General features: G+C 39.8%; 1 protein-coding gene across 1 annotated transcript in view; it reads right to left on the bottom strand.

The window, feature by feature from the left end:
• Positions 1–25,115, bottom strand: part of LOC114569403 (voltage-dependent T-type calcium channel subunit alpha-1I) — a 124,281-nt gene that overhangs the window by 45,779 nt on the left and 53,387 nt on the right. The window contains exons 5-15 of the mRNA XM_028599203.1: positions 18,765–18,924; positions 12,806–12,993; positions 12,645–12,763; positions 12,092–12,184; positions 8,817–9,141; positions 8,130–8,518; positions 4,453–4,604; positions 3,568–3,753; positions 1,292–1,409; positions 980–1,135; positions 133–223 (exon numbers count right to left, since the gene is read on the bottom strand). Coding sequence (XP_028455004.1) covers positions 133–223; positions 980–1,135; positions 1,292–1,409; positions 3,568–3,753; positions 4,453–4,604; positions 8,130–8,518; positions 8,817–9,141; positions 12,092–12,184; positions 12,645–12,763; positions 12,806–12,993; positions 18,765–18,924 — 1,977 coding nt within the window. The remainder of the gene's footprint in view (positions 1–132; positions 224–979; positions 1,136–1,291; positions 1,410–3,567; positions 3,754–4,452; positions 4,605–8,129; positions 8,519–8,816; positions 9,142–12,091; positions 12,185–12,644; positions 12,764–12,805; positions 12,994–18,764; positions 18,925–25,115) is intronic.

Raw genomic sequence — 25,115 nt, 5'->3', positions numbered from 1 at the left:
AGTTGACATTTTAGTTTGAGATGGGAACATTGTAATTTATTGCAATAGGTCATACAATTTGAGAAGAGGGGAGAAGAAAATCAATCTTTATTAAACAATAAATCTCCTAAAGCTCCTAGCGGCATTTAATACCTGAGAGATGCAGAGAGTCTTTCTGCTTATCATTCTCCTCAAAATTACAGGAAGACCTGTCATCGTCCGAGTAAGAGCGGTTTGCATCACCCTGTATCAGGGATAGTGAGAGAAAATGAATGGGTGAGGAAAAAAAAAGAAACACAAGGATGAGGGGGGAGGGGGCACAGCAAGTAAGAGAAATGAGAAATAAAATAGACATGAGAAAAGGAGAGTAAGAAGCACAGTGGGAGAAAGTGTAGAATAAAGTGATCAATCACAAGCTAATAAATAGAAACCCCCAATATTTTTTCCTCTCCTTATTGCCCAACTAGCTAAGGGGCAAGAGGCAATCTTATTCCTCATTTAATGCTGTTGTTGAACAAATCCTTATACATACTGTTTATCCAGCCAGTGTTTGACACCAAAGATACGTTTTTTTCTCCTTAATACGGACAAAGGAGACTGTCCTCCCCCCAAAAATGCTCCATAGGTAGTTTGTACAAGCAGTTTATTACAATCCATAATTACATTTATAGTGGTGATGACCATGAGTGGCCTAGTTATTATAACAGGAGCAAAGGAGGAAGTCAGGTACGTAATATACTTACATATCATGTACTCACTTTACTTAACAGAAACTTTGCCTAAACCTAACCAAGGAGTTTTGTTGCCTAAACCTAACAAAACTGAGACCGTTTCACAACGCCACGTTTAAAACTGTGAGAGTTATGTTTAGGTATCACATTCTCAGCTTGTAGCAAAACAAACAAATTATTGGCTAGCTTTTGCCATATCACATTTGGTTTTGTTAATTTGCATTTTGCCAAGTGCATACTGTCCAACATTCTAAACCAAGATGTCTTACCTCAGCCTGGAAACCCTCAACCAAGATGGCCACCAGTAAATTGAAGAGCACATAGTTTCCAAATGTCATAAGAGCTACGAAGTAGAGAGCAGCAAAGGGCGAGGTGGATGCCATCCCATTGTACAGCACCATGTTCCAGTCCTCTTGAGTCAGAATCTACACAAAATATGCATACACAGTGGAGCAGAACACACATGCATACAGATAGAAAAAGTAAGCACATGTTCAACAGCACACTTAATTCAATTGGGAAACCAAAGTTTTGAAAAGTGTGTGGATGTGTGTGTGTGTGTGTGTTAAAACTCTTCGTACCTGAAAGACTGTGACAATGGCCCAGAGCAGGGAGTCAAAGTTCTTCCTGTCAGGCACTGTGTCTCCAGCCTCTGTCTTCAGACTGAACTTACAACCAAAGATGTGCATCCCCAGGATACTGCAACAAAAGAAGGGATTTCTCAGCCACTCGTAGAATAAGAGTATAATGCCTCTATGTTTCATTATGTCTTTTATGTCTGTAATTTAATTGTGTTTCTTTATGATACCTACAGACAAACAGGGTTTGGTACATGTACTCAAAGTTAAAATAAGATAAAGTAACAGAAACAGTATCAAATTAGTATAAAAGAGATGATAAAAAGCTATAGAGCACTCATAAACAAACGTGTCTTCTCATTCACACACACATTTACATGATGATACACACATATTGTACATAAAAATACTGTATAACCTTTAAAAATCTTCTATTTCTGTTTCCTTCAAATCTCAATTTTTTGGGGGTTTCACTTTATTTCCCTCTCTCCTGCTCTCTATCCTTCTACCTGCACCCATCCTAGATTTGCGGTAATCACAAGACTGCAACTCAACGCAGTTGATATTCTTATTCATAGCTGTTTTCTTTAGGGGTTTGTGAGAGGTTTTAAAAGTTCAAGCTGAGTGGTACTTTATATTAACTGCTCACTAAAAGCTCCGGTGGCTAGATGTATAGGCCAAATGCCACTTGCTCAGGCTAGCATTACGGGCTAAAAGCTCAGATGCCATCTGTCTTGTCACATGCTTATGCTTGACTGCGGTGCTGCAGGGGTAAGGAGGCTGGTTTTCAGGTAGGCATACACACACATAGAAAGTCACAACACAGGTTCACAAAATAAAGATAGGCCTATAAGCAGGATTTAGGTAATGGCGTTACACTGCTATGAAACTCATATCTATCATGTAATAATAAGTAGACTTGCAACAATTATGATACATTTTTCAAATAACAATAATTCTGTTAATACGATCTTCATTTTCGGTTATCGCCCACAGAGGTGGAATTGGAGGGAAGACAGAGTAGCGTGTGTGTGCATTTGTGTGTGTGCTTGAGGGAGGTTAACAAGAGAAGAGATTAGGCTGAATGATTATGTTTTTGTAAATTGCAGGTTTTAGCATCTGCATCACAGTATTAATTTAGGTACTTTAGGCTATGGAAATGCTGTATAGAATATTTATTTGTAACAATTAATGTAGAGAATAATCTTCAAATATAAGGACAACTCTCCCTCTCTGTGACTTAGTTTTCACAATTGACCTACTGGAATGTCTTTACTGAATTCATGCAAAGGCAAAGCATTGCTGATGGTGCACTACTAACACTTTTTATAAAGATATTCATGTCAGTTTTAAATCAAACAAATATATGAACATGCCGTTGTAGATAGATAGATAGATAGATAGATAAATAGATAGATAGATAGATAGATAGACAGATAGATAGATAGATAGATAGATAGATAGATAGATAGATAGATAGATAGATAGATAGATAGATAGATAGATAGATAGATAGATCAAAACTGAATTGTCCACTGAATTTACACTGGAAATTTATCTTTGGCACTCTGGCAACATAATATACTTAAAACACAGCACACAAACAACATAAATTAAATTGTAATTAGAGTCTCTATCTGTCAGTTTAATACTTACGGTTTACTGTTATCATTGTTCTTTGGCCCGAGGCCTGAGTGTCTAATTTAGTGGAAATTCAAAAGTTTAATGTAGTCAAACATACTGCTGACAGACAGACAAGTTTAGGCACTCATAACTTCCAGAAGTAATCCTGGAGAAGGACGCAGGTCAAAGAGAAAAGCCTTGACAGAGCTGAGATACGGTTTGGGCAAAAATTAGGTGGAACTCCAATAACTGGATGCTAATCCTATTATTTTGCACAAACCGTGTTCAGGCCTCTGGCTATGATTGCCTGCACCACACTCAACTAATATATTTAGTCTTAATATGCTGATAATCTATGACTTTTTTATATTCAGAAGTTTAGTATGGCAACAAAACAATCTGCTTTGTTAAACTATCAGGAACAGTACTATATATATATATATATATATATATATATATATATATATATATATATATATATATATATATATATATATATATATATATATATATATATATCTCATGCATGTACTGTACACCCCACAATCTCTGTTCTCCACTATTCTTGTTTACACTTTCCTGCCCTCTCTGTGTCCTGCTGATTTTTTTTCTCTGAGCCACATTCCACATAGAATGCCCCTGTGCCCCTGTGTTACCTGAAGATAAAGATGAAGAGCATAAGCAGCATACAGAAAGTGGCCACGTTGTCCATAGTCTTCATCAGCACCACCAGCTGCCGCCTCAGCGCAGGCATGAACCTCACCAGCTTAATGACCCTCAGCAGCCTGAAGGTCCTCAGCACTGACAGGCCGCCGTCTGCCTGGCCGATGATCTCACACACACTGGGGTATGTGTTGCATTGGGTGGGATGTGTGTGTGTGTGTGTGTGTGTTTAACAGAGAGATATAGAGTTGGAAGATATGAAGAAATTAAAAGAAAAAAAGGAAATTGGTAGAGAAAAAAACAAGTATTGTTATAATTGGGGAATGTGTGGAGAGGAACATTAAAAAATGAAATACAAATAAATAGAAATGGGAAAGCCAAGATAAGGGAAGATAATGAGATAGTGCTTCATACTTAATAAAGCACACTACTGCACATTTTTCAAGATACAGAAATATGTATAATCCATACTCGTTTGATAAGGAATACTGCTGCATTTTACATATTTTATCCCCACACTGCTAGACAATTCCTATATTAAATATTTGTGGTGTATTTTAATGTAAAGCTCCATGACGAATACACCACAACAGATGGAAATCTGATTGGAACAGTAAGTTTGTCTGTTTTCTACGGATGAGAGCATGTCTAAAAACTCAATTAGATGCACACTAGTTGGACAATCATTACATGTTTGGTCAAAAGCTCTCATTCATTTTCAGAAGAGTGATTTGAAGCTGTGAATCTAATGCTCTGGAATCTCTGGTTTTGGGACACAGTTAATATTATATCTCATTTAATACATTGTGCCACACTCAACTTGCTGACTAAGTGACAACTAACTTTACAACCAGCAAATCATTTTGTAGTTTGCAGACCTGATGATGACAATAATGCCGTCAAAGATGTTATAGGGGTTCCTCAGGTACTCAAAGAAGCCAAAAGCAGTCAGCTTGAGGACCATCTCCAAGGTGAACATGCTGGTGAAGACAATGTTGCAGATCTCCAGGACATTGGTAAGCTCTTCGGGCTGGGTGGAAGCACAGAAACAGAAAAATTCTAAATGAAAATAGCAAGTAAGATGTGGAAGTAGCTGGGGCGGTGCGGAGTGGTAGGCAAAAGATAAGAGGGATTTGAGTTGCAAGGATTTCAAGTTAAAAACAGCAATGATATCCCCAGAGAGGCAGGTACAGACAAAGAGATGAAAACACAGTTGATATTAAACCACTGCTTTGCAATCACCGCTGCCACAACAAAAGCCACTAGGAAAACAATTGTGTACCCATCACATTTCTCCGCCTGTGTTGAAATGGCTGTCACTCAAACTGTCAGTCACTTGAAAAGAGATTTCTCTCCTACCTGGCAAATAAAATTAACGTGTACACCTCATCTTAAATTTAGCACTGCTGTTCATGTAAAATTGTAAAGGAGAACTCAGGGAACGTCACATTAGAAACATAAAGGAAGGAAAGGGAGAAACAGTGTGGAGAGTGTGTATTGTTTGTGCAGCACATGGTGTCAACCACTGGCTGAATAGGGGAGCATGTTATCTGAATTGGCAAAGGAACCGACCCATATATGAACCGCAAACTCACTCCAGTCAATCCTGGGTTTATTTCCATTTGTGTGTGTGTGTGTGTGTGTGTGTGTGTGTGTGTGTGTGTGTGCGTGCACAAGCAGACTTGCTTTATGAAAGTATATTTTGTCTGTGAGTGTATGTGTGTAATGCGCGATATGGATCAGATGCTTTCTCTGATACCCCCTGTGAATTTCTGTTTCAAAGCCAGCGGAGAAATAGCCAGCTAGCCTTGCCAAAGTTAGCAAACCATTTCAGAGAAAAAACACAGTTCTGAGCCCTCCCCTTCCTCTAATCGGCTTTTTCTCCCAATCTATCTCCATCCCCCTCTCTCCATCCCCTTTTCTTTTTCTTTCTGAGTCTCATTATCAGACAGACACATCTCTTCCCAATCAATATCCTCCTGTCGATCAGAGGAGGGAGAACGGCAGAGGAAGAACCCGACTGAAGGAGAGAGAAAACAAGAAGAGAGCAGAGGGATTGTTTTTGGAGTAGATGATGACATGATTGTAGAGAGGAGAGGTGAGGAAAACACTCAATTAGAGGTGAGAAACAGTAAGAATTACAAAGGGGATGGAAGCCCACACATTCTAAATCCCATAAGCTCAGTTTTGGCTACAATGTTTTAGTCTGGAAAACATCTACTGAGACTCATTTGAGCTCAGTACTGTAGCTGGATGCTGGACCAATCTGTGGACTACAGAGTGGTTTAGAAGACCACATTACTCCCCATCTCTAAGAAATGCAAATGCCATTAGACACATATGAAAAGAGATACTAAAACTACTAGATATGTTGGAGCAGACAATAGGGACTTGTAGGAATAAATGGAGTTTCATCCCTCAGCAGATAGCTTTAACCTTGACCTATGTCCAGAACTCACTTGCTCGACGAAAGTACAAAAACAGGATATGAGATTGATTGCTATTGACAGAACCATCACAGCCCTTGACACCACAGTTTAAATCAGACAAAATACCATCATTCCTCCTCTCCTTGCTTTCTCCCCCCCCTTTATGCTTTTCTTTTTCTTGACCCATTTACTTTATTCCCTAATTGTATTTTTCCTCATGTTAATTTCCACCTTTTACCCTAATTTTCTATCCCCTGAATAATATTTCATATTGTATCTACCCATACAAATGTCCTCTCCCTGTTTCTCTCTTGAAATGTGCCATCAGTTAACATGTAAATGTTGTTTGAATATAAATGATTGAGCTACAGCTTCCAAGTCTGAATTCCAATGTGCCAATTTGTTTTTCGCAGTCCAGACACAAACACACATAATGTGAATGCAAATAGGCAGCTTGCCTTTACATTTGCTAACGTGCAACATCTGATGACTTGGTGAGTAATAATCCAACATAAATATGAAAAACCAAACATCTTTGATAGTCAAATATCACAATCGAAAATTGCAAGGACATACAGTACCTATACAGAACAACATTTTTTACTTGAAACCACACACTTGACATGAACATTTCCCCTAAGCAGGTTGTGGTGCGAGTGAGGCAGCCCTGTGGTTAGTCATTTTTCTGCTAAAAGTACATCAGCTTCAGAGTTCCTGTTTTAGAACGTGATTGCAAGAGGTAAGACTTTCTACTGCTAAGCAAAAACACACACTGGTATCACTGCTTCAGTGTCAGCCTGTGGGAATTGTGGAGGGAGAAAGAATCAAGAGACAGACAGACCAGGCGTCTTTGAGTATGTGCATGCAAATGTGTCCGCATGTTTCTGCATACATGCCTACTTTGAAACGCAAACGCTCGCTCACACAGGGAACTGAGCTGAAAACTGCTGTGTAACCAGCGTCTACTTCGTTCTTCCCGTCTTACTTGTCTCCTCCTCACCCCCCACCCCCCTCATTTATTTTTAGAGTCTTTAGAGATTAGAGAAGGCAACTACTCTGTACGCTGTCAAAGAGTGAGTGGGTGGATGAGAGAGAGAGAGAATGAGAAGTGGGGAAACGGAGGGTGAAACTGAGGGAGGTAAAAGAGAGTCAGACAGTAAATGAGACACTTAGGGTAAGGCGGGAAGGACAGACAAAAGGAAAAAAGGAAGGAAGGAAGGAAGGAGAGACAGCGAGGAACAAAGGAGCAAGTGGGGGAAGGAACGCACAAAATAAAGGTGCACAGAGGGATTTATGGAGAAAATAAGGGGAGAGAAGTGGGAGTAAAATTAGCAATGGAGCGGGTAGAATGGCATGTGTTAAGAGAGAGAGAAATGAAGGGAAAAGAAAAAGCTTGTTTATGTAACAGCATTTCTATGTACCTGCATGTGTTTCTGATCGGTCCATGCACAACAATATAAAAATATATTTATGTGCATGCACACATTGGACACAAATAGATGTGAATCGTATGTGTTTGTGTGTGTGTATATATGTGTGTGTGTGTGTGTGTGTGTGTGTGTGTGTGTGTTTGTGTGTGTGCGCTGATACGCGTGCATGTGTAGTCTTGGCAGTAGTCTTGGCAGGCCTTTCCCATTCTTGCTTGAGCCTGGTCAATGTTAAAAGCCAGCGCCGTTTTGTCTACCGCTCGGCTAAATGTTTACACCTCTGTAAGGAAACGTCATGGCAGCGATGCTCCCCTCCCACACTCATCCATCCGAATGTCATCTGCTATTATGATATCTCTAGGACCAATGCTTCACCAGCAGTGATAGTGGTTTATCTGCTGAGGCTGCGGAGATTTGTGGGAGTGAGAAATGATTACGCCAACACACTCGATTGACACTGTAGTATGTCAGTCTGAAGGATTTAAGGCAATGCATATTCCTACAATGACGACAAGGACCATTGTATTTACCAAGTTCCAAAGCATTCACTGTCTGAAGTCAGTTCATAAATAGACCCCTTTCTGATAGAACTTTCAAAAATAAAGGCCTCTCTTCATTTTGGTTTTAATAGAATAGTGTCACTGCATAAACAGTGTCAGTAACAATGTTTATATGATAGCATTGACCATTTCCGCTTACCTGGTTATGATGCTCGATGCCCATACTGATGGTGTTGATGAGAATAGCGATCATAATGCCCCTGCTGAAGTACTTGCTCTCTACAATGCCCCAAAGTTTCCTCCTTATATCATTCCAAATGTCTTTACAATATCCAAAGCATGTCCTCTTCCTCTTCCTCTCTCCATCTCCCCTCTCCTCTAGATGGTTCTCCTCCTTGCCCGTCTCTTTCACTGCATCCTCATTATCTTCCTCCCTGTTGGCGGAGTCTCCCACAGCCCTCGCCCCCTCTTTCAGTGATAATGCACATATAGGGCAGTCCTCAGGGTTCTGAGGGACAGGCAGACTGATGGAGTTGGCTAGTGGCTGAGAGCTGTGGTCTTGCTTGCTCTGGTGCGGACAGTGGGATGCTAGAGAGACGGGAATAGAAAGAATATGAGCCTACAGATGCATTTCAATTCCCTGGATTAGATCTTCTTTAATAATGCTAAATATACAGGATGCAAGTATCTGCCCTTTAAAAAAAAATGCAGTATAGAACAGAACAGTATACTGTATGGTTGTCCTTATGTTCTTTTCTAGTTCAAACATATTCGAGAGCTAAAACATATTCAACTCTTACTATTCCACAATTACACGTTGTCTTAATTGAAAGTGTCAAATGTTACATAAGACATAGTCACATGTCATCGAGGCCCTCCTACTCACTTTTTGGGTGCCTGGAATGATGCCTCTCTCCGTTCACATTCCCTCCACCACGCCTGTAACCCCTGCCTCCACCAGGTGGCGGGGGTATGCCCCTCAGAGTGTAGTAGAGAGCTGCCGATCTCCTCTTGGCCTTGCGAAGGACATGGCAAACCAGCTGGAATATCTCCTCGTAGCAATCTCCCGGCTCAGCCATGCTGGCCAGGGTGGAGGAGGACAGGCACTGCGCCCTTTGCTCCTGCATCAGCTGGTGTTCCCGCTGTTTGGTCTCCGAGAACTGGGTGGCAATAACCACCAGGCACAGGTTGATCATGAAGAATGAACCAATCTGGATGGATGTGGAACAAGGAACAGAAGGTTTATGTGGAACTTTTTTTCAAGATGTACAGTACATGAAGTGAGATAAAGTGAGTGCAAACAATGGGAAATTGCTGCATGGAACATGAGCTACTATCTAGCCCGAAGAATGAATTGTTCTGTAGGAAGGAAAGTGGGTAAATCAAGATTCAACACTTAACCGAGAGGCAACCCTAACTAAAACAATAAGAACCAGTGCAGTGTCTCATTTAAATAATCAGCCTATGGCTAAATCAGATGTTGTTCATTTAAGAAACATGAAATATGTAAAGAATTGTGATTTTCCGATGGTAAATACAGACTTGTTTTTACATCAAGCTCACACTTGCTGATTCTAATAATCTGTGCCAATCCCCCTGTAGAAATGTAAGCAGACATGCTAAAAGGTCTCTAAAGGCTGGCTTCCCACCAAACTGAGGCTGACTGAAGCAGACAGACAGAGGCAACACATGCCCAAAGCACAGTTCAGCGTCTGGCTATCTTTCTCTTCCTTTCATTCACTGACTTGATTTAACTTACCATCCTGCCCCTACTCCAACTTAATATATTTCTTTACTTTTCTCCTGCCCATGCTCCACAACCCTTTTCATGAACATCACTTTACCCATCAGAACAATTTTTTACTCTTTTTTTCACAAAAGAGTTTCCATTTTCTTATCATGAATCAAAGTGAGGGTTGAAGGGCTAGTTGCAGAGAGGAGATGGGGTGCATTGTGGATGGGATGTGTTGGCTGACCCTTTTAGTAGCAGTAATGGGAATCACTACAGGACTGCTGAAATGGCTTTTATTGGACCACTCTGAGCTGGTTACAGAACAATGATTAGATCAATATAATGCTGAACAACTCAAAAACCAGACTGCTGGATGGATAGGGCAGCTTGTAGCAGGGCCTCGGATTTGTTCATTACAAATCTGAACATTTTTCGCTGGCACACACACACACACACACACACACACACACACACACACACACACACACACACACACACACACACACACACACACACACACACACACACACACACACACAGACAGACAGACAGACATCCATATTCACTGACAAGGCTAGGCCATTTGGAGCAGGAACACTCAATAAATCATGCACATATATAAAAATCCAAACTTAATGAACCTCCACCTATAAACTTTCATCCACAGTGATCAAAGATGCATGGCAAGGCGAAGGAGATACTGGAGAAGATTCCAGAGATATTCAGAGAGAAGAAACATAGCAGAGAGGGAGGAGAGATGCCCATCTGTGTCCTTTGGGTCAAAGCAGGTCTGCAGGTGTGTGGGGCTTTGATTTCCCTCCAGGCCTGCATCTGTGTGTGTGTGTGTGTGTGTGTGTGTGTGTGTGTGTGTGTGTGTGTGTGTGTGTGTGTGTGTGTGTGTGTGTGTGTGTGTGTGTGTATTCTGTAATTTTGATCAGTAGACAGCTTTGTGCATAATCAGGGAGGGCAGTCCAATATCACGCATTCAGATGATCACTGCATTATGCATGCAAATATACACACAATCACACACACTCACACAAATTAAGATGGCAGGTTTACTTTACAACTGATTGCATGTTTCTTTGTGCTTCCATACAGCCACTGTCACATACATTTATGTGTATACATATTATCTCTTTCTCTGAAACACACACACACACACACACACACACACACACACACACACACACACACACACACACACACACACACACACACACACACACACACAGAAAGAAACAATAACTAAAAAATGAGAGAGTCAAGGTGACCCTCACTGTGTGAACAACACCTTTGGGGCTCATGGAGTTGCCTGACCGAAAACTTCTTATAGTGTTAGCAACACTTCCAAGGCATCCCTTAGGGCCAGACTGACTGGAGCCTCGCAAAGAAGCTCAAAAAGGGGTGGCACATTTGTGTCAATCAATCATGAACCACAAAGGGAGCAGTGTGTTTGTCTGGTTGTTAGCTGCTGTGCAAGCCACTGAGCTCTGTTGTTTGATCAGTTATCAGAGTTTGACTTAGATCAAGATGTTTTCAGCTATTTAGTTCAATTGTGTCCTGCGCTGGACATTACTATAACTGTATGGGGCTATACATTCCACAGGCCATGGGATTGTGATCAGTGTAGCAGCATAAACAAGGCAAAAGTGATTACACTGTGACACCATGTCAACTATCTTTGTTTGCCAAAAGGTGTTTGCACTGGCAATGACAACCTCAGGTCAGATCTGCCAAAGAGGAGATGGAATTTAGAGCTGCAGTTACGATGCCAATAATCTTCTTGGCCTAATAAAGCCAATGTTGTGAGGAAGAAGCGTGTGGGGGAAGGAGAGTGTTTTGTAGGGCAGGTCTTGCACTCAAAGTTGGGTTCCTTTTCATTAGAATGTACTGTGGAATTTGTACTGTGTGCTTGTGACTGATTGGTGCGTTTCATTAATTTACTCTCTTTTTTTTCTTTCTTCAATATCATTTAGCAGTTCTCTTCTCTCACCTCCATTCCTCTCCTCTGGTATTTTCTTGATCTCATTTTCAAGCTTTACAAAAGGCTGCATATATGTTTTTTATTTTGTTCACCTGCTGGTGGGAAACTAACAAACTTTATTGCATGTCTGCAACACAGAGTGACTGAATGCTGGGTTCACAGACAGCCAATGGCATGCGAATGCAGAATTAAACAATTTTGCCACAATCTGGCACTGTATGCAAAGAGCTGATCTAACTCTTGCATACCTTTTTCTCTTTTGGACATACATTTTCTTGTCTCCTTCAACTGTCCTTCCTCCTCTTCTCTACCTTCATTTATTATTATTTATGTGTCAATTTTTCAATCATCACAACACATTGTACACTAATGTGTCAGCTGGTAGGGATGTAGCGTACTAATAAACAGAAAACTAATAAATGTAGTAATACATTCTACTTACAATGATGAGTAAAATGAAGTAGATGAAGTTGTAGAAGGAATGGGCATCCATTACATAATACATGATCTCCACCCAGCCCTCCAGAGTGATCACCTAGGAGGAAAGATTCTATTGAGTGTCAAGAAATAAACATTTTCAAATTCCATGACAAGGCTTGCTCAACAGAATATAACTGCAAACTTTACTTACAGAGTTGATATGACACGTTTAAATATGATGGACTTAGCTAATGAACATAGTCAAATAATAGAGTAAAAATATTGAATAGGTGCTTAGGTTAATCAAATTAAATTCATTTTGAGAAGAATGACTGAAATTGAATAGTTCAAACAGCCGAAAAGACATCTTTTGTTCAAAATTAATTATTTGATCAAAATCGGGTCAGCCATTCAAACACGCAAAAAAAAAGAAATTAATTCAACAACCTTTGAATAATAACTTTAGAATGCAGTTATAAAAATATGTATTAAGATTCATGCAAGTAAAATATCAGCAACCCACAGTTCCGACCTCACTTTTACCTCACCAGTCTTCAAACTCATGTGAAACATACCTGAAAGATTACGATCCAGGCGTAGACAATGTTGTCAAAGTTGATGGCACCTTTGTGGGGGTTACCACTTCCTGTGTGGCATCGAGTGTAATACTGGTTCCAGTTGATGCAAAGACCCACTGCTTCACCGGCACCACTACCGTTAGCCAGTGGCTCAGGACTCAAGCCCAGAGCCTGTCTGTGGAGCGCGTCCTCCCTGTCCAGGCAGCATGTGCGTCCTCCTTCGCGCCTCGCCGGCACATCGGCACATGACATGATGCCATTATCAGATGCCAAGGAGCAGATGAAGGGGCGTTCATCATTCTCCTCAGGCTGGTAGTACGGAGCAGGCGGGGTCATACCTGAAGAGCTGGGGTCGGGACAAGGTAAGACACTAAGTTAGTTGGTTATGGAATCAAATCTGTATATACACATAATAGAGTTGTATCCTTCGCTACTTCATTTGGGGAGTTTCAGGAGGATTTCAGTGAAAGAAGTGGAGTCAAGAAGGTGCAAGAAGGGGAGAATGTGAAGTACTCGACCAAGCCTGTGGAATAAATGCATCATTTAAGGGGGGATAAAGAAAAGAAAATGATCCTGCATGAACAGTAAACACTTTATTACAAATCTGGACAAAGCTCTCTCTCGCTCTCACACACAGACACACAGACACACAGACACACACACACACACACACACACACACACACACACACACACACACACACACACACACACATCCACACACACACACACAGATCCAGAAGCTGCTGACCTTAACTAGACTAGTTTTTTACAATCACTTTGCTACTAATTTCAGAACCTTGATGTGATTTTTCAAAACTCTAGACACAAAACTCACAACAGTCATCACTTGTAACACAGGCTATCCAATGTTCAAAACATTGGATTGTGCATTCATATCTCTAAAGAAGTCTTGCACTTGCACAATCACTGGTTCAAAAAACAAATATATTGTGAAATTCCATTGAAACATTACTTTAGATCACCCACACACAAGCTACCCATAATTTCACTGGGTCATCGTTCATACAATTAAATATTGTAGTACAAAATAGGTGATACATGTTTCATTATGGTACTACAAGTAAATACATCCCTGTAAAAGTACTGCAGTAGTAGAGAGAATACTACAGACCAATGTGGTATAAGTATATATATATATATATATATTTATCCAGGTAAGTCGATTGAGAACAAATTCTCATTTGCAACGACAACACACACACACATATACATATACATACACATATATATATATATATATATATATATATATATATATATATATATATATATATATATATATATATATATATATATATATCTCATTTGCATATAGAGATGATTTTATGGAAAGTACCCCATGCCAATCTCTAGGTATGGTGAAGGGTATGTGATGATGTGGGGGTATGGTGAAGGGTATGTGATGATGTGGGGGTATGGTGAAGGGTATGTGATGATGTGGGGGTAGGGTGAAGGGTATGCGATTATGTGGGGGGGTATGGTGAAGGGTATGTCATGATGTGGGGGTATGGGAAAGGGTATGTGATGATCTGGGGGTATGGTGAAGGGTATGTGATGATGTGGGGGTATGGTGAAGGGAATGTGAAACTTCATCAGGATGCATAGTATCCTGGATCCATGAAATAACTGGCCTTAAATAAAAATCTGCCGGCCTTTATGGGAATTTAACATAGGGGTGTACTTATTTATGCCCCCTGTATTTTAAGGAAGAACATTTATTTATTTACGATACATTATTCATTCACAAAGAAAATTGGTGTCCTTAAAGATTGGATTTTTCCTCATTTTTTTAATTAAGGCATTAATATCAATTTGCAAAAGATGATTTTTTTATTCTTCTTTTTAGTCAACTTTAGCATGGGTGTCCTAATTTTTTCACGACTGTAAATTATATATCTAAATCATCAGTAGCGAGTTGGAAGAATTGGACAAGAAATTCCAAGGGCCTGAATCCATACAGTGCAATACTGTCAATACTGTAAAAAGTTGGTAAATGGGACCATAGAAACAGTGTCTGGTAAACAGTAGTACAGTACAGTGAAGGTAGTACATGGGACCATAGAAACATTGTCTGGTAAACAGTAGTACATTACAGTAAAGAATGATGATAAAATATTACATCCATAGATACTGTATTCTAATTGGTTCATGCTCCACGCTAACTGGTGACAATGAATCTCGTTATCTTGAAACTTTCATGATCTAAATATGGAATATTGTTTGTCTGTTTCCATACAACTATGCATTAAGAGTAATGCAACAGTTACTTATCATTTTGAGTAGTTGTATGGATTGATAGTTAGATGACTGTAATGAAATGAATAGACAATTATCTGAAATGTAATGTGTGAATTGCTTTTTGAAATAGTAGTACTTTGATGTTAAGTTGTGTCATATTGAACAAGTGATCTTTGTTAAATGAACAAATGATCTTTTGTTCATGTGTATTGTATCCAAGCAATTGAAAAAAGTGTTAGAGTTTTGAAAAATGTGTATTTTGATCATTGGTTGTGAGTTTCGTGTCTAGAGTTTTGAAAAATGACGTCAAGGTTCTGAAATTAGTAGCAAAGTGATTGTAAAAAACTGTAATAAATGAATGAAATGTTGTGTTTTTGGTAGCCACAACAAAATGTTTCTTCAGTTCTCTCTCTGAACTACTCAAACAAGACATAAAGAACGGCATTCTTTTACAGCCAATCCAGTAAATACTACCAGTCCTTTACAACAGGATATTCAACGCTTCACCAGCATGTTAAAAAAAAAAACTTTTACTTGCAAGTGAATATTTAGTCTGGTCTTGACAAAGCAGACATAACATGTCAGTTTTGCCATTTGAAACAGGGACAGCTCTGCGCTGATTGATTAACCTGATAAACACATGGACCTCATTCGATTGGGACTGTGATAGGTAGAGATAATCATACTTTCACACTTTCTGAGATGCAAAGTGTTCAGTAGGAGTAAATGAGTACCATGAGGTCACTGTATCAGGATATTTGTGGGATGTCCTGATACAGAAGCAGCTGCATTCAATCTGTAGTCAAAGATACAGGCAAAACAAAAACGCTATTTCCTAAGCTAACTAACCAGTTCACAAGGACATCATTGGAGATGAGTATATTTAGCACCAGACAACAAATTGTTTAATCATGTTAAGTAAATCATGTGGAAACTGTATGTGAGATTGTGTGTGTGTGTGTGTGTGTGTGTGTGTGTGTGTGTGTGTGTGTGTGTGTGTGTGTGTGTGTGTGTGTGTGTGTGTGTGTGTGTCATAGTGTGAAATCAGCAGAAAAACAGATTACACTCTCGTGCATTGACACCTATTACACACATACACACACCTTCAATGAACTCATTCTTTTCATGTACGCACCCCTCGTGAGTGAGTGAGCGGCTGATTCCTGCCAAACTTAATGACACATCTCTAAATTCTGAATCTGACTGATTGCCACCATCTGAAGCACCTCATCACTTCCTGAGATGTCTGTCTGAGATACCTGCTTTAATGGAAGCATGCCAAAGAGTCTGTCTTTCACTTCATGTCCACCTAGAACACCTAGAGAAGCCCATTACCGAACACACACATTCAGCGTCACTGGACCTACAGTATTTACTTTTTGCACTCTCTGTCTGTCACTCCAGCCCTCCTTTCGCTGTTTCTCTATTGGTTTTTTTCTTACATTTTATCCCCTGATATACTCACATACACCTCAAGCTCAGGCATACATATATGCATACGTATAATCTTGCGTATAATCTCAACACCTGGACTCCTTTACTCTCTTTTATACTCCTGTGTTTTATCTCCTCTTTTTATAGTGTTTGTCATCTTTCTTCTTCCTTTCCTTTACTATCCTTTTCAGTCCCCTCTCCCGCTCTTTGAGATTGTCCCTACTCCCCACCTCTCTCTCATTTCCACCTTTCCCCATCTCTCCAATTTTCTTGATCCTTCCCTATCTCTCCAAGTCAATAGCGGGTTAGATACTGCTGACATACATAGGAGGAGATTTTCTCCTTCTACCTCGACTGCAAACCCTACACATGCACACACTACACACATGCATGCACAATAATTCCAGGATCGATAGTTACAGTGGCCATATCAGGCTACACCAGCTCCCATTGTGAGTAACTTGGAAACCATTCATTGATTGACACATTTTGCAGGTATGCACTGAGGCACACTGAGTTTACACTGTCTTCGGGACAGTAGAGTTTATGCAATCCCAACAATGGCATTCAAATTGGTGATTTACTAATGGTGCTGAAGTGGAATAAGGTATAAAGACTTAGAGAGAGAAAGAGAGAGAAAGAAAGAGAGAGAGAGAGAGAGAGAGAGAGAGAGAGAGAGAGAGAGAGAGAGAGAGAGAGAGAGACCCTGTCAGAGCAGTAGAGCATGAATGAAGGCTGTTGCCCCCCTGCTGGTAACTTGGCATTGCACAGCATGGCACAGCAAAACCTGGCATCACACTGAGAACACACCTGCCAGTGGAGAGCGAGACAGAGAGAAGGACCAAGGCTACATACTATAGTAGAAGAGAGACTCTGGGTTAGAAAGGAAAGATTGCATTACAGAAAGAAGACATACCATACAGAAATAGATAAAATAGAATGGGAGACAAAGGAGAAACAGAGACCAACATGCATGATCTTGCTTTGGGAGTGCATTGGACAAACTCTCCTTTTACGATAAAAATGGCTGTGCAGTGTGAATGTGTCTTCACAACAAATCACCTAAGCTAGAGGTATTGGAAAAGAACCACTAAAAGATACTGAGAAGGGAAACAGGCAGGCTGATTGGAGAAAAAAAAATACAGCACAAAGGCAAGAATAAGGCGGAATAAGGCACGAAAAGAGGGAAGGTAGAGATCAAAAGAGTGAGGGTGTAAAATGGCAAAGTGAATGCTGCACTTGACCGCAACACTTAGCCCACTCTATTATTACCCTTCAGACTGCTAACGATAGCCCTTTACTTAGCATAATAGCCCTAAAGTGCTAACTCAATACAACCTTTCTAATTAAGCATGAACAAGCATAATGTTAGTACAATACTTTAAAATAATATGCAAAAATGATACTGTGATTAAATAATAAGAAAAAATCTGCTGACCAGTCTACTGAAATGATTTTTATTCTAAAGGTGGACTAAAACATTGCAGTTGTCTACTGATCCTCCTGATCAAGATTTTGTCATTTTGCTTTACTCCATGTAGGAAAGTCACAGTGGAGTTCTCAGCTGTTACTGTGAATCACTGTATCACCCTTCAGCCTCTTGAAGATAAATGCAGAAAATATTGGTTAGTAACTTTGTAAAGTGATTACAGGAGAGATTGTTGTGGTTAATGATGCATCTCAAGTTTAAGGTGAGGACAAAAGAGTTAGGACTGTGCCAGCTGGCAGACATGTGTCCCCTTTCATCTGGCTATAAGGTCTGTCCTTAGTATACGCTGTGTCAGCATAACCAGAGACAGAGTGCATAGAGGCAGAGATGCATGGCTTATATACATATTAGAACACACACATCATGGGTGTATAAAACGTTCTAGCCAGCTGATGCCAGCATAAAAAAGGAAACAGAGAGAATGCCATGAAATCAAACACACCTGAATATTTGTGAATGTCACTCAAAGACACAGTGGGTGATGTAGTCATGCAGGGTCATGAATATGGAGGCATGCAGCTGAAATCTAATCACATTCGCAGTTGGGAAAAACTGTACTGTTACAGTTGCTTTGAAGTTTGAGAGAAAGAGAGAGAAAGAGGATACTGTGTATGTACAATCTTGTACAAAAATAATCTGAAAGAGAAAACTATCAGGCATTAAAAGAGTGTATGCCCATATACAAACTGCACAAAATGTACATTTTACAATATATATATTTTTTTATAGATTACTGTAATATGGTTTTTCAATTTCACTATATGACTCAATGGAAGGGAAACGAATGGGAAGCATACAGGTAAGGTTTGAGGGCAGATCCACATTCTCTCTCCATCATTATAACTTTCAATGTGTGGCCCATCAACTTAATTTTACACCACAAAGGGATTGGCATAACACACACACGCCACTGACACGCAATGTTAAACTCACAGGGTGAAGTTCTCCTCCAGGTAGCAGCGATTCCTCAGTAGCCCCGCCCACAGCTGCACGCCGATGATGCCAAAGATGAAGAAGACGAAGAAGCAGAGCAGCAGCACATTGCCTAGCATGGGTAGAGTGTCTAGCAGCAGGTTCACCAGGATGCGCATACCTGTGTGTTGCAGCAGGTCAATCAATCAATGATAGATTATCACAGGCTTACGCCACTGATGAGGAAATACAACATTTGCATATAGATTGCTTTGTTGCACAACTTCTCTTATGTGGATCCTACTGTAGGTCTATTTCAACTAAACCTACAGTTACACTGAAATTGATTCTAACAATCTCTGTTTATGGAATGTTGTAAGTACGTATTACCAATACTACTTCATTAAAAGCATCGGTGACTATACACTACTAAATTGTTTAGCCAAATATGTTTTGAAGGAACCTACCTCCTAGACTGGAAAAAGTCAAGGAGGTGCTCCATTCTTTTAACACACAGAGGTCATAAAGAAGGCGGTCGGGTCGGATGATGGGCACACAAAAAGCAGGACATTGATCACATCCTGATTCCAGCATGAGGTAAGGTTTAGGCTACTAAAAGTCTTGTTTTTGGTTAAATATTTCGAAAAGTAAGCTTGACTTTTTTAACCAAGACCGGCATCGTTCACCTAACCTTTGCCTAGTCCTTTGATTTCTCTTAACATGACCATAGAAGACACCAATCATGATTTAGTAGCAGATTTTGCAGAGAGAAAAAATGTCATATGTTGTCAGTGGATATTTTCTCCCCCCGTTTTCTGACTACCTCTTCACTGTTAACTCCAACTCCAATGAAGGAGAAAATGTCAACAACAATCTACAAAAATAAATAATAATCCTCAATATGTTGATAAAAAGTGTAATCCACGTGGTATTACATTCTCTTTAAAACATATTGGCTGTTGCAATTTAGTAGAAATGAAAAATAACTTTGAAAGGACAGAATTGTATAAAAGCCTACCCAACATTTTTAGGCACTTGTTTGAAATCTGCTAATGAGAGCAAACTGATTTGAAAGCACATGTAGTATAAAAACTACTTTACAGTCCACCCCATGAACAAACAAGGGTAACCAGGCTACATGAGGTCTCATTCATGATTAGATGAACCCTAATTGCAGAAACACCAGCTTGTCGCCTGTCGAAAAATTATGACCTCATCCCCTGTGGATGGGCCCCGTCTTGCAGAGATGACATATTGTTATAATGACAGCTGATTGGATTAAGAAGAGAGAGAGAGAGGTGAAACCCACTGATGAGATCACAGCCACCCTGTACTGACACCTGAGAGAGGTGTGTGTGTGTGTGTGTGTGTGTGTGTGTGTGTGTGTGTGTCTGTGTCTGTGTGTGTATGTGTTGTGTGTGTGTGTGTGTGTGTGTGTGTGTGTGTGTGTGTGTGTGTGTGTGTTTTGGTGTTACTATGAGTGTGACTAGGTTTATATCTCTACTTATCTAGTGTGTGTGTGTGTGTGTGTGTGTGTGTGTGTGTGTGTGTGTGTGCGTGCGTTTGTGTGTATGTGTGTGTGTGTGTTTTTCAGTGCCATACTGCGATTCATGAATAACAACTCGACAGTAGGTTAATGTGTCGTAAACACAACAGCGCATTTAATCTGCCAACAGACTGAATGACAGGAGAGAAGCTGAGAGAGAGAGGGAGAAAGAGAGAGAGAGAGAGAGAAAGTGATGATGACAATGTACACACATGCAGACAATATTTACAAGAATTCAAATACCTTAAGTGCTAATCAATGCTGTCCCTCCCTTTTGATTTTTACTACATCTAGATCAGTGATTATGTGCCCATTTAAAATGTGTGTGCTCATGTTTAGAGGCTCATTTATCAAGTCAACATACAGTGTGTATCTGCATGTGTACAATAATTGATTTTGAACAAATTTTTTTTCAGCCGTAATGAGTGGTCAAAACGCAATATCCACCTTATGCCAAATAATTTATTTTATGAAGGAGAAGTTCCCTCCTGACATTGGCCAAGCTCCTTGTAGAGAAAGAAGTTGTGAATAACACATTGACATCAACGAGTCAATCTTGGATTAGAAAAAGCAATGAAACGGAAATTTGGGAATCCATGAAAATTCTATCTTCATTTTCTTTTCTTTTTTTGAGGTGAATGGTCTCGTCTACTGGTATTAAATGGAGAGCAGTAGCATTGCTGGTGTGTATGGATCTCTGGTGGTGGCTGGAGGCGAGTCTAAATGTGTTTGTTCCCCAGGGTCCTTATCATTAGGCCACTGTTCCATTAGGCCTAATTGGGTGAAGAGAGGGAAAGACAGATGGAGGGGAAGAGAGGGAGAACAAGAACGAGACACAACCCGAGGGTGTGCCAAAAAAAATACGAGGGCCAAAATCGGAAAGAAAGTAGGAAAGAACAAAAGAACAAAAAGAAAGAGAAAAAGGTGCATGCAAACAAACAACAAATATTAAAGGGAATGAAAGCATACAAACGTAACCAGATAGAAAAGAAACTGTATGGTATCATACAAATCAATCTTTTTCTCAGCTTTTTATGCTTTGCCTCCTTTTTTTTTTTGTCATCCTCTCACATCTTCACTACCTGCCTCCATCTCTCTCCCCTCCTGGTGACTGTACCAGTTTGCCAGCTCCTGCGGTTCCCAGATAAAGATGGATGCCTCCCCTAGCGCCACAATGGAAACACATTTACAGCTATCTGCCTGTGCTATTTATTAAACCACAAGGGTTCTCTTCTCTTTCCTTCCTCCGAACACTAGTTTCTACAGTGTTTGGTTGTCTAGCACTCCCACTATCTCACACCAATTTCACCAAAAAGTAAGTCTAACACAACAGCACACACACACAGCACAGGACTGCTAGCTGTCATTTTGTTGGAGGGTTACAAATTGAGGTGTGTGAGGGGTCAGAAAGTGCTCATGCTCCCTGTGTACTCCCTGGGTGCTCTGTGGGCAAAGTAATGATCCAACAAAACAAGTAACAAATAGCTCTGTCCCCATGCTTCCTAATGCCAAATGGGGTCAAGGAGAGAGGACAAAATCAGGCTACCACATGCAGCTTACCGTTCACAACGTAAACAATAACGGTATGCACACATCACACACACACACACACAGACAACTACAGTATGACCAAATATGATAATAAGAGAAACTATGAGTAGGCTCATGTAAATGCACACATATATATGCATGAATATGCAACCATGCATATGCTAACAAACTCATAGATTCATGCTGATGCATAATCATTTCTAGAAAGCAGATTTGTTTACAATCTGAACACTTGAGACACTTTGCCCACTCTACTGCATTACACTTCAAACCACTTGAAGCGTAATGCAGTTAACATGTATACTATCTGAGTGCTGCTGCTGTGGCCGTCTAAAATATTGGGCTGAGTAGGATGGCTCCACCTGAAGGGTAACTTGTACTTCGGGAATGCGTGGGAAATTAAAATCAACTCGGGCACTGAAGACAGGATGCTTTTTCAGTTACGGTAATTACACTAAATACGGAGAATCTCCCATGATTGGACACACAGCAAAATCAGTATTTGCGTAGAGAAAAAAAAAAACATAATTTTGGATGTGTGTTTTTAAAAGGTCTAAATTAAAAAGAAAAAGAAAAGAGAGAAATATTTTCACAGCTGGGTGTTAAAAGCAGCAGAGAAGCAAAACTAATATATAAGCTGAAAAGGTAAAATAATTGGTTGGAGAAAAAAATAACATAAAAGAAGGCTTTGGATGTGTGCTTGTTGAAATAACACAAAGGAAGCTTGTGGATAAAAGTGTTATAACAGTCCACACCTGCAGTCTAAAGGCCCTGTGTAGCCAGAGAGCATCTCGCAAGCAGACTCAAACACATCCACTCTTTCTGCTCATATGCTTTTTTTTCTGATCAGTAACTAGATTGCTTTCTTTTTCCTACAGTATCTGTCCCCAGTGCCCAAACTGAATTAGGCAACAGGGCTTTCATGCAATCAGTTCCATCTGCTGCAGACTCTTTTCATGATTATTTGGAAGAGACGGCCTCTCTCAGTGACTTTAAAATATTGAGGAAAAGTTTGGTAACACTTTACTTGAAGGTATCGACATAATCGTGACATGACACTGTCATAAGTATGACATGACACTGTCATGAACATGTCATAAACGCTATAAACAAGTCATAAACGTTTATGACTTCTGTCATTAAGTGTCATTCGGTTTTTGTCATGACAAGCTGACATTAAATTTGTTTGGGATGTCTTTGTAATGACAACTTGACATTAACCAGCATCCTGTTTAATGTCAAGTTGTCTTAACACTAGAACGGCCATGACGGTCATTTTGACCGTTTTGAAATTTATATGTGTAATAACTTTGCTGAATAAAAAAATACAATCCTGCTGCTGCCTGACTTTTCCTAAAATAGTCTGTATTTTAATTTAAAATTGTTTTTACATACATTACACAAAAGGCAAAGAAAATACAATCACTTTTACCTATTTCGGCCATACACGGTCATATTGACCGCTCGGATTTTTGCGGTATTGTTTTTAATATTTCGCGCGGTTGAAGATGCATCTTGGTTGCTTAGTAACTACCATAGTCTCTATCAGAGAAACGTAAATAGCGGTCTCGAGTAAAAAGTGTGGGCATCACCGATGGGCCGAAGGCAAAGCCAGAGTCGGTAACGTAGGCTACTACAATAAATACGGCGTGGATGGACTCAGTTCTGAATCAGAAGGCAAGCATCGGACGTTTGCTCTGTGAAAGGCGCGGTACACGTAGATGGCCGGTGGCTGTTTACATGTTCATATAACTTTATACATCCTGAACTGGCTGGAATCATTGCACTCATCCTCTCCAAGAAGTGCATAGCAGTAAAATTTACCGGAGGAAGTTCATGCAGCAACTGGCAGAGGAGCTGAGAGCGGAGTTTATGGAGGAAAAAAGGGAAGCGGCGCACGGTCCGAGCTGCGCTGCGCACCACAGCAGAGCCAGGTTAGGTTAGGTTATAGCTAAATGTTCAAATAAGATACTTTTAATTGTTATTTGGCTGTTATGAGTTAAGTTGAATGAATTTCCAGACCATATTTTTTGGGATATGAATGTATGGAATAATGACGGTTTACTATGCCATGATATGAATTATTGAAACACGTATTACTACTCAAATGTATAATTAAACTCGTTAAAATGTACATTTCGGTGTTATTACGTTTTTCTAAAGATATCCTAACACAATACATAATACAATATCGCAATTAGGTATTTATGATGAGAGATTATAGAGTTTGGAATGTGGCGGTCAAAATGACTGCTCACGGCAGTTCTAGTAGTTATGGAATTCCGGCACTTTAATGTCAAGTTGTCATTACAAAGACATCCCAAACTAATTTAATGTCAACTTGTCATGACCAAGACAACTTCTGGTATTGTCAGTTTGATTAATGTCAAGTTGTCATAATCAAGACAACCCAAACAATATCAACTTAATGACACTTAATGACAGAAGTCATAATCATTTATAATGTTTATGACACGTTCATGACAGTGTCATGTCATAGTTATGACAGTGTCATGTCACGATTATGTTGATACCTTCAAGTAGAGTGTTACCAAAAGTTTTTCAGTGGACATGCTTTGTTTAGCCATGTGGTCCTTATCGCAACTGGACTGAACCAACGTTTTCTGTTCAAGAGTGTGTCATAAGCAAAACATTTATGTCATTTACATGAAAAAAAGTATAAAATCTCATAAAGCATGCATTTTTTATATCAACGGAAAATTTGTTTTGTTTTTAAGATTACTCACTAGTTGCTACTAGTATCTGAAACTTCATTACCCACAATTAGCATTCACTGCTAATGCTTGGCTCACTGTGATCAGATCAGTCGGAACATAACTTGGGCAGGCTAATTGGTGCTTACAATTATAAAGAGTTGCCTGTTAGGGCAGCAGGACAAAGAAATCAATAAGAGTTAAAAGTTTGACCAAGAACTAAGTTTTAGATTAAAGGAACAGTGTTATGGTCACGGACCGATCAGTGGAGCAGCATTAATAGATGGTTTGTAAATCTGATAGAGCTGTGACTCAGGGCCTGAGCGGGCTGTGTGATTAAGCATAAGATGAATGTTTAATGATGCCCGTGGGGAACAGGTGGCATGCGGGTGCACAAAAAAAAGCTAGAGATGAAATACATATACATGAATTTTCATGCGGATGCATTTGTGCTTTATGTGCACTGACTGACACACAGGAGCACAAAGACAAGCTACAAGCAGAGACAATCATTGTCACATTAAAGTGCACTTTTGCGCAAACAAATGCACAAAAAAAAAA

The sequence above is a fragment of the Perca flavescens genome, chromosome 15 (assembly GCF_004354835.1).
Source record: "Perca flavescens isolate YP-PL-M2 chromosome 15, PFLA_1.0, whole genome shotgun sequence".
In the NCBI taxonomy this organism is placed as follows: Eukaryota; Metazoa; Chordata; class Actinopteri; order Perciformes; family Percidae; genus Perca; species Perca flavescens.
This window is presented reverse-complemented; position numbering and strand designations above follow the sequence as displayed.